Source organism: Polyodon spathula, chromosome 17, assembly GCF_017654505.1.
Source record: "Polyodon spathula isolate WHYD16114869_AA chromosome 17, ASM1765450v1, whole genome shotgun sequence".
Classification (NCBI taxonomy): domain Eukaryota; kingdom Metazoa; phylum Chordata; class Actinopteri; order Acipenseriformes; family Polyodontidae; genus Polyodon; species Polyodon spathula.
Genome location: NC_054550.1, coordinates 21,848,998 through 21,863,911, shown reverse-complemented (window position 1 = coordinate 21,863,911; position 14,914 = coordinate 21,848,998). Strand labels below are relative to the sequence as shown.

General features: G+C 35.6%; 2 protein-coding genes across 3 annotated transcripts in view; both read left to right on the top strand.

The window, feature by feature from the left end:
* LOC121329665 (rho GTPase-activating protein 11A-like) overlaps positions 1-8,414 on the top strand; it is a 29,163-nt gene extending 20,749 nt beyond the window's left edge. The window contains exons 14-17 of the mRNA XM_041275372.1: positions 1,568-1,717; positions 4,852-4,964; positions 5,976-6,029; positions 6,669-8,414. Coding sequence (XP_041131306.1) covers positions 1,568-1,717; positions 4,852-4,964; positions 5,976-6,029; positions 6,669-6,770 — 419 coding nt within the window. The 3' untranslated portion in view covers positions 6,771-8,414. The remainder of the gene's footprint in view (positions 1-1,567; positions 1,718-4,851; positions 4,965-5,975; positions 6,030-6,668) is intronic.
* Positions 8,415-10,749: 2,335 nt separating this feature from the next.
* LOC121329552 (gremlin-1-like) lies at positions 10,750-14,914 on the top strand. 2 transcript variants are annotated; one of them, XM_041275183.1, is made up of 2 exons: positions 10,750-11,038; positions 13,227-14,914. In XM_041275183.1, exon 2 carries the CDS (start codon positions 13,228-13,230, stop codon positions 13,786-13,788), a length of 561 nt encoding a protein of 186 aa, XP_041131117.1. In that variant the 5' UTR covers positions 10,750-11,038; position 13,227; the 3' UTR covers positions 13,789-14,914. The 2 variants fall into 2 exon arrangements, with proteins under 2 accessions (XP_041131117.1, XP_041131116.1); XM_041275182.1 differs by having other exon boundaries at positions 10,752-11,059; positions 13,227-14,913.

Here is a 14,914-nt window from a genome sequence, read left to right as displayed (position 1 = left end):
AGTAGTGACTATTTCTAACTTTAAAAGTAAAGTATCTTCCCCGGCACTGCACACATAAAGCAGAGAAAGGAAAGAATGGTCTTGCAGTATAAGCGGTTATTGAGAGGAGACACATATTGCAATAAAGCAACAGTGCTACAGTATATTGATTCCTAATAGAACCACTTCAGAACTCACCCACACAGCTATTTCTTCCACTAGGTGTGTGTATGCACTAACACAGTCAATCCTCAATAGAAATCTGATGAAAATGTTTGATTAAACAGAGTTCCTGCAACATTTTTAAACCAGGGGAAATCTTAACAAAATCAGTGAAGCATTTACAGCTACTTGCCACAAGGGGGCAGAAAAGGAAAGCAAACGGTATTGCTCATCAAACATAATATACCAGAGTAAATTAAAATAATAATTTATTAACATAAATAATTATTGGTATATGTCTTATATAAATGGCATGCTCTAGTTAGACTTCCTTTGGATTAAATAATAGAATACAAATGTGGGAGTGCAGGTACATTTCTTGATGCATACATAGTGGAATACGTATATTATTAGACTTTCTTTGACTTTTCAAAAAACAACCTTGCAATTAGGACTAATGGAGGCCGAACAAACCTCTCACACCCTTTAACTAACTAACAAACTAAGTTCACAACTGATTTCTCATTATAACCCTGGTGAAGTGATTCACTGAAATGAGAACTCTGCATTGAGGAATTAGTTCATGACTTCTCTGTGACAACAGACTAGATGTGTATTGTGTTAATGTTACTTTACTGTAAAAAACAGCATCTCTCTGTAGTTTTCAATATATTTCTTAAACTATTCCGACAAGCAGATGCTTTTTCTATTTGGCAACAGAAAAGCAATTGTCTATTTCTCTGTTAAACTTAACACATTTAACACATTGGAGAAAAGGCTTTTCATTCTTGGCTAACATTTTAAGGATACTGGGAAAAATATGTTGCTGGCAGTGCTGTTTGTGTGCTTCTAGATGTGCAAAGAATAGCAGAATGTATTTGTTAACGATTAAATCTATTAAATTATAATACAATTTTGTTTTATTACTTATGTACTGTTGGCCTGCCTAAGCATATTCAGCTCTTTATTTTGAAAATAGTTAATGTCTTGGCAGTTTCCTTGCCCTTTGATCATCAAACATTTCGATGCATTTTTGGCAGATTTACTTACAGTTTAACTTCCTGAAACCCAGAAAATTAATATTTACCACAAACATCCGTACTGAGTTTAAATTTAAAACTTGGGAGTTTTCTCTAGCTGCTGCCATATGTTAAGCACTATATATAGTGTGCTCTATTGAAATAAATTATAAACCTAAAGGTTTGATACACTCTGTCAAAAAATGCTTTTTGTTTATACAGTATGGAGTTCTTTAGAGAACAGTATTCAATGTTTTTGTATGATTTAAGACAGTTTGAATACACATTGCCACATGATTTCATGCAGAATCTAACCCAGCCCTTTTAGACTGTACCCAAATTATTATTCCCCTGCATCTGGCTCTAATCAGCTAACATTTTGAAATGTGCTTCTTTTCATCCACTAGGTGGAGCTCATGAGGGGCTGCAGCACCTAGGTCCCTATGGAAATATTCCCAACATTGTGGCAGAGCTGACTGGTGATAACATTCCCAAGGACTTCAGTGAGGATCAGGGCTTTCCCAATCCACCAAATCCCTGCCCTCTTGGAAAAACAGGTATTTTTTATTTTTCTTAATTTTTTTTTAAAGTCATTGACTTGATCATCCCATGAATAACACCTCTCTTTGTCAAAGATTTTTACTGGGTCGTTTTTCAACAGAAGAATCCCATCAATACTAATATCTTGCTTCATGTTATTTTTTAGCCCAATGAAGGTGGCCTTTTTCCTACATATTGTCCTAAATTTCTGATCAACTGAAACGAGGGTCATGCTTTAAAACGCCTTGCTACTGTAGTCCAGTGTTGCAGAGAAGGTCAATATTTTTTAAAGATAATCTAAATATTTTTTACTTTGTTCAATTTTTGCTGTAGATCAGCTTCCCGTTTTGATCTCCTTTTGATGCTTTATAAAAGGATGCTTCATAAATAAATAAATACATATTTATTATTTATTTTAGAATATATGCCTGTTTATATATAGTTTTGTAATATCAAACAGATTGTTCTTTACAAACATATGGAGCAACTACAATAATAGAAAGTTGACATACACCAAATCTTCATTGCGCATACAGTCAAAAATGGCTTTCTTTTGAAAATTGTTTTTAGGGTGTTTAACTTAGGGGGTTGTTTTTTAGACCCTGTTTAAATATTTTTTTTCATTTATGTTTAAATGTTATGCACCATTAAAGTCCTTATCAGAATGCCATTAGAAATCAAAATGTCACCATCATGTGGAACAGTGTGCAACTTGCTATCCAAAGGTTAGGTCTGTCAATACTAGCCAATCAATCACACCTTTTTTGAACAGTACTAGGTTTGAAGCGGATCGATCCATTTGTATTGAACAAGGTGACAGTTTGTTTTTCGCGATTTCATACAGAGTAGTCTGTAGGATTTTGTTGTTTGCACATCTGTTGTATGCAGGTTCATTTAGATCAGTTTAATGGAACACTGTTTAAACACTACTGACATTGTGCTGTAAAGTTGCTTGTGAACATAAAGCAATATATTTTCCTGAAATGTAATTAAACATTCTCCTAAGGACAGCTTCAATTCTACTATCTCATCAACCGTCTGAGATGCTGACTACATATTTATGGAAACTCCTTGGTACTTTAGCATGTGTCCTAAGAGGACTTCCATGTTGTGTGACTTTTTGCTTTTGGAATGATGAAGCATTAATGCTTCAAAATATTGGCTTTATAATTGTTGCACAACTGTATTCTGTGATTGCCCAGGTTGAGTTCGATAGAGGGTATTGCACAAAAAAACCAACCCTTTCATGACAGTTTAACAAAGCTGCCACTCATACAGTATATCATACACCATTTAAAGGGTACATAAGGACCTTTTTATTTTATTGTGTTACATGTTCCCATGTGTTGCTACAACTGTTTACGTAAGGTGTGCGTATTGGTTTATATATTTTTTACATTTTGAGCACTTTTTCAAACTTTAAAATTTCATTCCCTGCCTCAAGATGGCTTCCCATGCACCTGCATTGACCTCTCAGAACTACATTTCCCATCATCCTCCTGCTCACCTATGTAAATGAGATGGATTTACCAGTGAGCAGGAGGATGATGGGAAATGTAGTTCTGAGAGGTCCATGCAGGTACATGGGAAGCCACCTTGAGGCAGGGAATGCAATTTAAAAGTTTTAAAATGTAAAAAAAAAAAAAAAAAAAAAAAAAAAAAAAAAAAAACACACACTTTACGTAAACAGTTGTAGCAACACAATAAAATAAAAAGGTTCTTATGTACCCTTTAAGATACCGACTTCATATTTTCAGGATTGTATAAACCCTGCATGCTAAGTGTGTTGGAGACCTTCACATTGACATAACATATTGTCATATTGGTAAAGACTTTGAGATATTGTCTTAATGTTTGGCGGTATTCAGTTAAGATTACTGCTGTTACACTTTATTTTGCAGATCTTTTTTTACATGTGTTGTATACATTTGACCTCATGTTTACATACTGTTAAACCAGATTTCCCATTCCACTTACACTATGCCCCCAGTGATGCTTTGTTTTTGTTCTCATAAACTCAGTATCTGCCTTGATCATTATTTGTCAGGATTACAAACCAGCAAACCAGTTTCTGAAAAAAAAGACTAATTAATAATGATAGTGGTGGGGAATTATTGTAGCGTTGAACTAGAGCATGTGCAGCACATGCATAATGTAAAACTGTAAAATAAAAATATATGCGGTTTAAAGCCACATTAGTTCATATTCCACAGTTTGGGGAATTTACTTTTTGGAACATTTCTTCTGTTGTTATCCTACTGTCCTTGGTATAAATAAAATGCTTGAGATAATTAACAACATTTGAAACTTAAAAAACCTTCCTGTTGCACAGCTAAAACCCATTTTGGAAGGCTTGAAGCATTTCTTGTAAAAGTACTAAAAAAAAGATTAAGCATTTTCTGGTATAACTCAGTGTGTGGGCCTGGCAATGCAAATTACTAATTTTTTCTCATGCCACAGTTATGTGGGACAATGACCCTGTATTGGTCAGGTAAAGATATGTACAAGAAAGTAATTGTGAGACAGCATCTCATTAGTGTTTGAGTCGCATCAATAGCAGTCACAGGTTTGGGCCAGAAAGGGTGCTTGGGATGCTTCCAATTGGCAAGGCCTAATTGTGTTGGGCGATCTGATCCTGGCCATATCCTCTGGTGAACCCACAGTCATTGGATTAATACGCACCTAGAGAAATAAAAATGTAGAGGTCTGTAATGACTATGAACATGGGACCTCTAAAACTCCACAGTTGGAAAGGTTTAAATTTTAAATTCTTTGGATAAAATCTTGTTAATAGAGAGTTTAAATACCTTGGTGACAAGGATATAGTGGGGGCGCCAGTGAGTACAACAGTACTTACAGGCATTCTGATTATTATTAATAATAATAATAATAATATAATAATAATAATAATAATAAATAGAAGCTGAACCTCTGATGAAACCACTTGGGTGTTTGTTAGAAGATGCTATTCTACATGATGGGGGGGCTACTTTGTCATGGCACAGAAGTGCTCGTCTTTACTGAAGGATTTATATAACTAATAATTTTTGTTTTGTTTCAAAATCAATAACCCTCTTTACAAATAACTTTATCTTTACCGCTGTACTGATATGTGTGATTGTGACCGCTGTGTCTTGTCTTGGGAACACAGCTGTGGACGGATGTCTGGAGAACTCCCCTGACACGGCAGAGTTCAGCAGAGAGTACCAGCTCCACCAGCACCGGTTTGACCCGGAGCATGACTACCCAGTACTGGGCAAGTGGGTGAGTGCTTTGATGTTCAGTGGTTGACCCACTGCTTTAGAACTTAGAAACTCTTCTGTGCTTCAATGAAGTGCCATTGAAGGTACAGCATTTAAACCTGCCTGGGCCAGAGTAACTTTCTCTATATGTTGCAATGAGATGTCTGACCATATCTCTTGATTGTATATTAAAAGAGAAGGCGTTGGGGACAAGCGATTTTTGGTTTTCCAGGTTCACACAGAAAACACAACCTGGTACAAATACTTTCCAGTGCTGGAGCTCAGTTCAACTCCAGTGGTCTCTCTGCAGTCAGACCTTGTGACCTGACTCTCAACACCGCAGGCCACATGGCAGACCAGTTAGGTGGTCCTGGTCTTGTGTGTGCCTCTCTCTAGTTTTTCTGTGGCTTATTTCCATCGGCCCTTATTCAGACCACCTAGATTAAAATGACATGTAAAATGCATAAGGTACATAACCTTGAGAAAACGTTGGTTTTAGTAATAAAGGCGATGATTTGGGGAGTAATATAAAGAGCACGGTTAGATTTCTCTACTTTGATGTGATACGTGTTATGTACCTTTTTACTACATGTGATCTATGCTTACCGATTCTTACTCTTGCTTGTTGCAATTCTGGTATACATATGCACGCCATATAAGTCCACTACTTGTTTGAAATAGTGCACTATGTGGAAACAGTTATACAAACTGTGGTAACACATTCATTATTCTCAGCATAACATTAATTTCTGCCAAGACCTCATTTGGCACTTTTTAAAAGGTTTGCTGCATTAAAACTTTAGAGAGCAAATGCTTTCTTCCTAAAAACGTCGTATTTGTATAATTGCTGATGACAATAAATACCCCAAAAGTGCAACAAATTCATTTTTTAAATTTTTAATAGCTACAGTAATAGCAGAATCTTTGTGGTTTTCCATGTATTCATTGTGGATCCATGCCAAACCAGGCTCTTACATTCAACAATGAGATCTAGAAAAATCTGATTATCAACTCTTGTTTTTATCTTTTGCAGAACAAGGCGCTTCTTTATGAGAAGATGAAGGGTGGATCAAAGAGACGCAAGAGAGTAATTTAGTTTCTTTACTATGAGTTCCATTGCATTACATACAGTCTTTATGAAGGATACAAACCATTATATTTATATAGAAGACAACACTTTGGAACCTTTTCAAGTAGTAGCATCTTTCAATATATACAGTACCAGCCTGAACGCAGTCTGCATGAGTCTACAAGGTGCTGGAAGGTCCTCAGAGTTATCGAATTCTCTTCCAAAGCCTGCATTGGAGATTTGGGGGTGGGGGGGTTTCATCTTGCGCTGAGAATTCTGTCAAGTTCATCCAGGGTCAGGGTGTGCCAAGAATCAATGGCCATTATACACGAGTCTTTGTAGATCTGCTTGCAATTCATTTACTTTACTGACTTGGATGGGTATAACCAGGATCCAAATGAATCCTTCTCATAGTGTTGAGGCGCTCAGCGGGGTCAACACACATCTTGCTTGGCCTGTCGTCTGAACTCTGTCCAATTTAGACTTTAGGGAACTAGCTAACATTTCAAATCCAGTATACCTCCAGTGTGACACTGTAGTAAGCAGTGTAGTTCTGAACTGGGTGTACGTGTGTCAAGGTGTAACTTTTTTTTTGCCTATTAAGGTAAATGGTTGTAAAGTTTGCTAAATGTAACGATTTTCTCCATAACTTTTTAGAGTGTGAATCCATACTTGATGGGGCAAAGGCTGGACAATGTGGTGGCAAAGAAATCCGTTCCACACTTCTCTGAAGAAGACACTAGCAATAATAAGAACTAAACCAAGCACCTGCTATTATTTATTAATTATATTTCCATATTGAGGTTATCGCATTAGAAAATGTGATTTGGAATTGTGAATATAAAGAGGATGTGCGTGCTTAATTTGTGTTTCTTACAACTATGGAGAAAACAGCAGTGTTCAGTTATTTTTAGTAGTTGCTTAGTTGAGACTAAATAATATTTGTATGTAGTGGCTAACCGAAATAGTAAAGAATAAATCTGTTTCAGTGCACTTTCCCAGGTAAATATGTGTGCTTTGTTGTAACTATATTAACCCTTTCATGCATGGCGACCTTCTGGTGACAAATAACAAAACTCTCTTCTCATCTTTGTATTGGGACATATGGAAGACGCAAATCCATGATAGCCTCATATGAGGATGCCATCCCCCCACCCACCCTACCCCACCTAACTATTTTCAATATTTCTTCCAGAAATACTTAATGAAAAATGTATCTAATGCTGGATTTTCTACCGTACTATATTCTCACAGATGAAGAGGTTTTACACACGTAGTGTATGACGCCCACATGTCAGATAAGCGCATTGTTCCTCAGCACCTTGTATTACCTACAGCTCTGAGTGCCACTGTGTGCCAGCAATGCAACTCTTCACAGAGGGCAGTCAATGCAGTGTGCTAACCATATGTTGAACACATGGGAACATTAAAAATACAAGACGACTTTCAAAGATTATAGACAGGAGCACCGTCAATAGATGATTGACGGTTTAAAAAACAACGTGTCCACATTTGTCCTCAGGACAAACAGTAAGAAACACTTTTTGCTTCATATTGAATTATACAGATTGGTGCGAGCAAGTGGGAGCAAAGAGAAAAGGAAAAGCGAGTTCCTGCAACTACTAAAACTATACATAAGATTATGTAATATAGTAAACAGAAATGTATCATAGTTGAATTAAACTAGCAAGTAGGCCTGCTTATGTTTGTTTTTGGTTTTTTTTGTATTATTGTAGATAGTAAAAAGTGGCTAAGCCCAGACAGGTATGGTAAAACATATGAACGACCTTGGCAAACCTTGGTAAAGTACAATAAATGCGTAGTATAACCGTAGACAAAGCATATAAAAACTGCAAAATTACATACATGTTTACTTTTATAAGGGTTTGATCTATTTTATTTTAATTAGTGTAACAAGCTAATGTCTATTCATTTTAATTACCTAATTACTAATCAGCATTCTGATACAAGTGAAATGCCGGTTTCTGATTGGAAGAACGCAATTGGCTGGGCCAGTACTCTTTTTTTTTTTTTTTAATAAACACAAAGCCATTTTGAAAGACTTTTCTCTTTATACTGTGTAGTACATAGACAAATAACTGCATACATCTTTATAAAGAAAGAAACAGGTGGCTACATTTTGACATGGTCAGTTTTGAAAGGCATTCTGCTTATGCCAAAGAACTCCCAAATAAACCCAGACCAGACAGCAACCCCGGCGCCCAATCAGTTTTCTGTAAAATACATTTTAAATGCAAAGCCTCGTTAATAGTGTTTGCTTTCATTCAACCAGCACAGGATGTTTTTGTAATTCTGTTGAAATATTATTAATAAACTGTAAATTAGGGTACCAGATAGCGGTCAGACTGGGGTTCGTTTGAAATATTGTACAATATAAGTTGTACCACTGGCGCTGTTTTGTGTTTTTTTTTTTTTTTTTTTTTTTTTTTTTTTTTAACAATTTAGATATTTAAGGTGTATGCGTATTGAATTTTATTCAAGTTATTAAAATTAATTTAGAAACCTAAATTCTAATTAGAAAAAATATTCATGTTATTAAAAAAAGAAACATTTAACGTTTCATTGAATAAATGTATTTAGAATTATCCCCCATAATGTAATATACCATTTAATATGCCTATAGGAGGCTGTGTCGTCCAGTGGTTAAAAACAATCATTTATAACCAGGATGTCCCAGGTTCATATCCCCGTTCAGCCACTGACTCACTGTGTGATCCTACAAATCACTTAACCCTCACCCGACTTGCACAGTCTTTTGGGTGAGACGTAGTTTTTAAGTGACTGCTGATGCATAGTTCGCATACCCTAGTCTATACTTGCCTTGCATAAAGGCGTCTGCTAAATAAACAAATAATAATAGTAGTAAAGCAAACGTTATTAAAAACGCACACAGAACCCAAACATATACAAATTAATTTCAAAAGAACTTGTTAAATATTACGAGATTTTTTAAAATGAAAACAGTTTAAGCAAAACAGAGCAGTTGGGAAAGAGGGGAAAGATTTGGCACCGAATGTGCGCGTGCGGTTTCCCAGAACTGGAAATGGTTTTGGCATCTCTTTCTTTACTGTGAATTTCGTGACTAGATCAATTAAAGGTGGCGTATGTTGCAATATAGGGTTCACACATAAAACCAAAAAAATAAAATAAAATAAAATAAAAAACAACTTTTTGTTATTTGCTTTTTATAATGATACAATTATTGAAAGCCCTGCATTCGACTATGCTAAACAACATTCATTCTAAAGTAAAAACCTCATAGGTTTACGTGCACCATTTTAAGTTACCTATTTATCGTCTTTGCTTTTTCGAATCTTTATCTTGGTACAAATAAACGAATAATACGTGTTAGCAGGCACCATTAGCATGCTCCTTTCACGAATTTCACAAGAAAACAAATCTAATTCATAATTTTCCTTCCCATATAGGTTTAACCAATATGCGTCGTTTTTGTTACGTTTCAAACATCTTTGTTGACTTTTGTTTGATAACATTACCATATTATTGACTTTTGTTTGATATAATACATTGAATGTATATTCAAATCTATTCGTTTTAAATAATCTCTCCTAGATATATTTAATTGCTTTTACGTTTTAAAAGGTATACAATTAAAAACAACAAAGCAAAACTTACTGTCTGGATTCGAATGACCTCTGCAATATGATCATTTGAGGAAACCCACTTACCTCCACAGTGGCGCAGGGGTTGGAATGAAGCATTGAAAGATAAGGTTATTTGTAAACGATCCTGTTGTGTTTACATACATGGATCTGGGAAATTGGTTCTAATTACACTTGAGTAGATGTGTTAATCTATTCTCCTTTTACTTAGTTGGTCAAAAAAGCCGAGCTATAATTAAAACGTGTTTTTCTTACCTCTGTTAGGTGAGGTGTAATCAATTGAGGTCTGCCACCCTGCTTCAAAATACAAACACACAGGCGAACTACATTTGAAAACTCATTACCACTTAGAAAGTAAATACACACGTTTGAAAAAAAAAGATAGGCCCTAACAAATGGTTCCAATAAAACTGAACCTGTGAAATAGAGTTAGTCCTGCAACTGTAGCATTCAGTCTTCACACCACACACATGAAGCTGCTTAATTATGAAAGGGTTACGAGATGTAGTATTCTATACTGTTAAAGACCAATAGTGAATGTTTTTTCACAGTAATACCTACCATCAGTGATGCAAACGTGGAATTGAATCCATTCCAAATAAATTCCAAGCTTTCAGACCGGCAAGTAAACCACAGATTATGGGATCACCACTCGGATTGTTTTTGTAAGATTTATTCTAAATGATAGTAAAGAATGCGTGCGCAAACTAAAGCAGCATTTTGTTTTTCAGCATGTACTATTTTGCTGGCAGGCTCCTTTGCTCAATGTCAAACAATATATACAACAACAATTGATGTCTGTCTAGTTTTTGCACGTATTTAGTAAAATGCTTTTGCTAACAGCTCACAATATATCCCCAAAGCATTTAGTCCTGCGATAGTGTAGTTTATCTAATCATATCGAACCCATATGAAAAAGAATACACAAATGCAGTCTATGAATGATCCCCCGTGTTCCAGCAATGCTTGCCCCAAGGCTTCCCAGTATATTTACTATCGTGGCACAGTCTGGCTTTGCTTGGCAAGAGGTGCCACTGAGAAAGTAAAGCCAGTGTGCGCGATCGCTACAATTTCCTCCTGTGGGTTTGAGAAAGTGTTAAGGGGGCGGATAACTTGATTGTTCTTTGGATCGTGTCTAGCCAATAATGTTAAAGTTGCTGTGGCGCATATCTCAGCTGGCTGATATTTAAAAAGGAGACAGTCCGGCGCTGCTGCAATTTGTACCCTGAACCAGACTCCCCTTCTATGGAATCATTGGTAACTTCAGACTTGTAGCACTGCGCCGTTTCAATGCTGTGAATGACCACATCCAGCCATCTCTCGACTTGAACAAGAGAACAACAACGCAGCGTTCGCTCACAAATAACTTTCACCGCAGCCTCTGTAAGTCCTAAGAAGAGACAGGTGGGTCATTGAATGTTTATAATTGCGCATACAGGTAGTTATTGTAGAATAATTATTGGAGAAGTGATATCCTTTAATATAGAAAACGTATTGCTGAAACTTGTATAAATCTATATACAGTATTTATTTTTCTTTAAGAACACCCGAACATTTCAACCATTTACATAACTACTGTAGGCAGTAAGCATTTCAGCAGCCTATTGAACGGAGTGACGTGTGGAGTATTTGTAACACTCCACGATGTTTACGAGGCTGCCCTGCTCTTTACGAAAGCAAGCAAAAAGCGCCCAAGACCTCTGTACAAAAACGACAAACATTTCCCTCCGCCTTCATCTAAAATGGAAACTGACGCACAGCAGACATTTGGCATGATTTAACATAACTAAATATAATGTACAACGTAAACCAAAAGTTAAGAATTAAAAAGAAACCTTATACAACAGATTTTTAACACACAATGTGAAAAAAATACGTGGGTTTACGGTAAATCTACCTTAATATCGACTTAATAAAACTGTCTTTGTAGATTAATTCTAGTGCACATTTCCGTTTTATTAAAGGTACATCATTTGTTTAAAGTATTTTACAGTAAATATTGAACACCTTTTACTGTAATTAAATAAATGTCAATATTAGGTCAATTTACTGTAAAAATACGGTGTTTTTTTATTTTTTTAGTGTATTATATATGAAGACAGTTTTACAGTAATTTGTATTATGGTAACAAACTATTGAAATACACTCTTTTTTTAGATCTAGCTGTAGAAAATTAAACATCAATAGGACTATATTGGGTATTCTTATTTATTATTTGTTTTCACTGTAGCTAATATCTTCCACGCAATGATGTTGTATTTTAACTTTTTTTGTTTTGTTTTGTTTTGTACAATTTCTAATTGAACAACTTTTAGAAATGTTATGTACCTTAATAATACAGAAGCATAAACTAATCTACAAATACAGTTTTATTAAGTCAACATTAAGCTATATTTTCTGTAAAAATACGATAATACAAAACATTTTTCGCATTAGTTTATTGTTTTTTTTTTAAACAAATCTGTCTTTATTATACTGGACAAAAAGATGGATTTGATCTATTTAAAAGAGAAACACACATTGCCGAACAAAAATCACAATAAACCTAGGCAATATTAGAACCATACATAACGGACAACATTTTTGACCACAGTAATTTGAAGTACAAGCCTAAATTACACTGGAATCTATAGTATATAACTATACTGTTAATGAAACGGCTTTTTTTAAATTTTTGTATAAATTGTATCTCAATTTATATTATATTTAGTATTATGTTAATGGTGAACTCGTTAATACCACTAGCATACATGAGTTATTTCAGTGTCATTAACATTTAATATAGTCCATATTTGACCATAAATTAATTAAACATCAATTCTACGAATCGAATTCGCAGCATGCATATACTTATATGTTAATCTTCATATTTACCTGCAATCTCAAGGAAATAAAAGCTAAGACGTGTCAAACTCATCAGATTTATGTTTCATTCTTCAGCATATTGTTTCACAGAGCTGACCATGCTGTAAAAAAGAGAGAGAAGGGGCGTTTTTAACATTTCATTATTTTAATATTTTCTCTTTAGAAGAAAATGCCACACACATACTTACTTTTTATAGTTCGTTTCCCATGCGAATATCAATAACATAGCATATATTACACTATGTAACACAATTTTTGTTCCTGGGTAGTAAGTGTTATTTCCTAATTGCTTATGCCTCAAAAGTATAGAAAATGGCTATTATTCCCCACAAACTTTGCTTTTGTGACCAGGACAGTGATATTTTGAAATATCACTATTTCCAATGGGAAAACGGGCAAATGTGCGTCTTTTCGTTCATATAAAGTCAGGAAAAAAACAACATATGAATCCAAATTAACATGTATTTATACTAAAGTAATACAAAGATGACTACAAAAGATTTAGAAGTGAGTAGTTTTTCGAGATTTACAATTATACTATATTTAGTTTGTGGGGAATAATAGCCATTTTCTATACTTTTGAGGCATAAGCAATTAAGAAATAACACTTACTACCCAGGAAAAAAAAAAAAAAAAAAAAATTGTTACACGGTGTTATGTGTAAAGCGGGGTAAAGGCCTTCATTATTTTTATGTGTTTTCTGCAGGATGATCCGTGGTGTTCATTTTGCCTGTGTCCTCATCTTGGCGTTTGGGTTCCTGTTGGTCCATGGTGAGGGAAAAAAGAAGAACAGAGGTTCTCAAGGAGCGATACCCCCTCCGGATAAAAGCAAACCCAATGAGTCCGAACAGCACCGACCTCCGCCTCAGCCTCAACCGGACTCGAGGTCAGGGGGAACGGACTGGGGTACTGCCATGCCTGTTGAGGAGGTGCTCGAGTCCAGCCAAGAAGCTCTGCACGTCACGGAGCGCAAATACCTGAAACGGGACTGGTGCAAGACGCAGCCGCTGAAGCAAACTATCCACGAGGAGGGATGTACGAGCCGCACCATTATTAATCGGTTCTGCTATGGCCAGTGCAATTCATTCTATATTCCCAGGCACGTCCGCAGGGAAGAAGGCTCCTTCCAGTCTTGCTCCTTCTGTAAGCCCAAAAGATTCACAACAATGACTGTCACTCTCAACTGTCCAGAACTGCAGCCCCCTACTAAAAGAAAAAGGATCCAGCGCGTCAAACAATGTCGTTGTATTTCCATAGAGCTCGACTAGATCAGCAGTTCTACTTTGTCAAATTATTTGAGGGCATACAACTCTGTATTGTGTATAGGGGGTCCTTAATCAACAGCATTTATATACATTGTAAAGGGACAATACGGGGATTGAATTAACATTATCTAGTAAGAACTATTCCAAACTAACCGACAGTTTCGATTGAAGACAAAACTAGTCCCCGAGTAATGAACAAACCAAGATTCTTGTGCCACAGGACACTCAATATATGATCACATTCACAAAGAGTACAACGTTTGTTCATTGAGAATCAAGCATTATAGGACCATTCATTTGTTATTCATTTGTTAGCCTGAAGTTGCAGGCTACACAGTTGCTTTTACAAAGTCCATTCACACAATGTATAATGTAAAGCGTGTCATTATCAGCTCATTGACAAATGTGTGGAAAAGGCTAATCATGCTTTACAGCAACCGCTCTGAAACACGCTGTGCCACTTTGTTTCGTAAACTATAGTATCCAGCATCACACCATTTTGTTTTATTTTGTTGTATTTTATTTGGATTTAAATATTTACTGGTGAATTGGTAGTTTCCACTGTGTGGAATGTGAATAATTAACAAAGTGATATGGATATTTAATGTAATTATGTCTGAATTGTATATCGTTAATATGAATGTTATATGCTCTTATTTCTGTTAAATATATCTATACAATTCCGTATCAGTGAATTCAAAGGGGGGGGGAATGGGGCTAATCATTAGTCGACATTGCACCCAAACACATGCGTGGATTCGTCTAGTGCAGGTGGTAGCACTAGCCACAGAATTCAAAGCAAGACATTGTACGGATGGTACATTAATACTTTTTGGCTTGTATGTTTTGTCAAATATCAATAGGGGGATGATTATTTTAAGATTAAAAACTGTAAAGGAGTATACAATGTAAATAAACAGACTTCTCCTTCATTCAAAATATGTAGAAGGGGGATATTGATTTGTATTATGTGCTTCATTAGAAATGTGTTATATTTGGACCTGTAGCTTGTAGCAGGCACGATTTGTATCAATGCAGATATAACTACTGCTACCGCTAATGTGAGATGGGTCTTGAATGGCTTTTAGTGGGTTTCGTGTTAACACAAAGCACACAAATAATAATAATA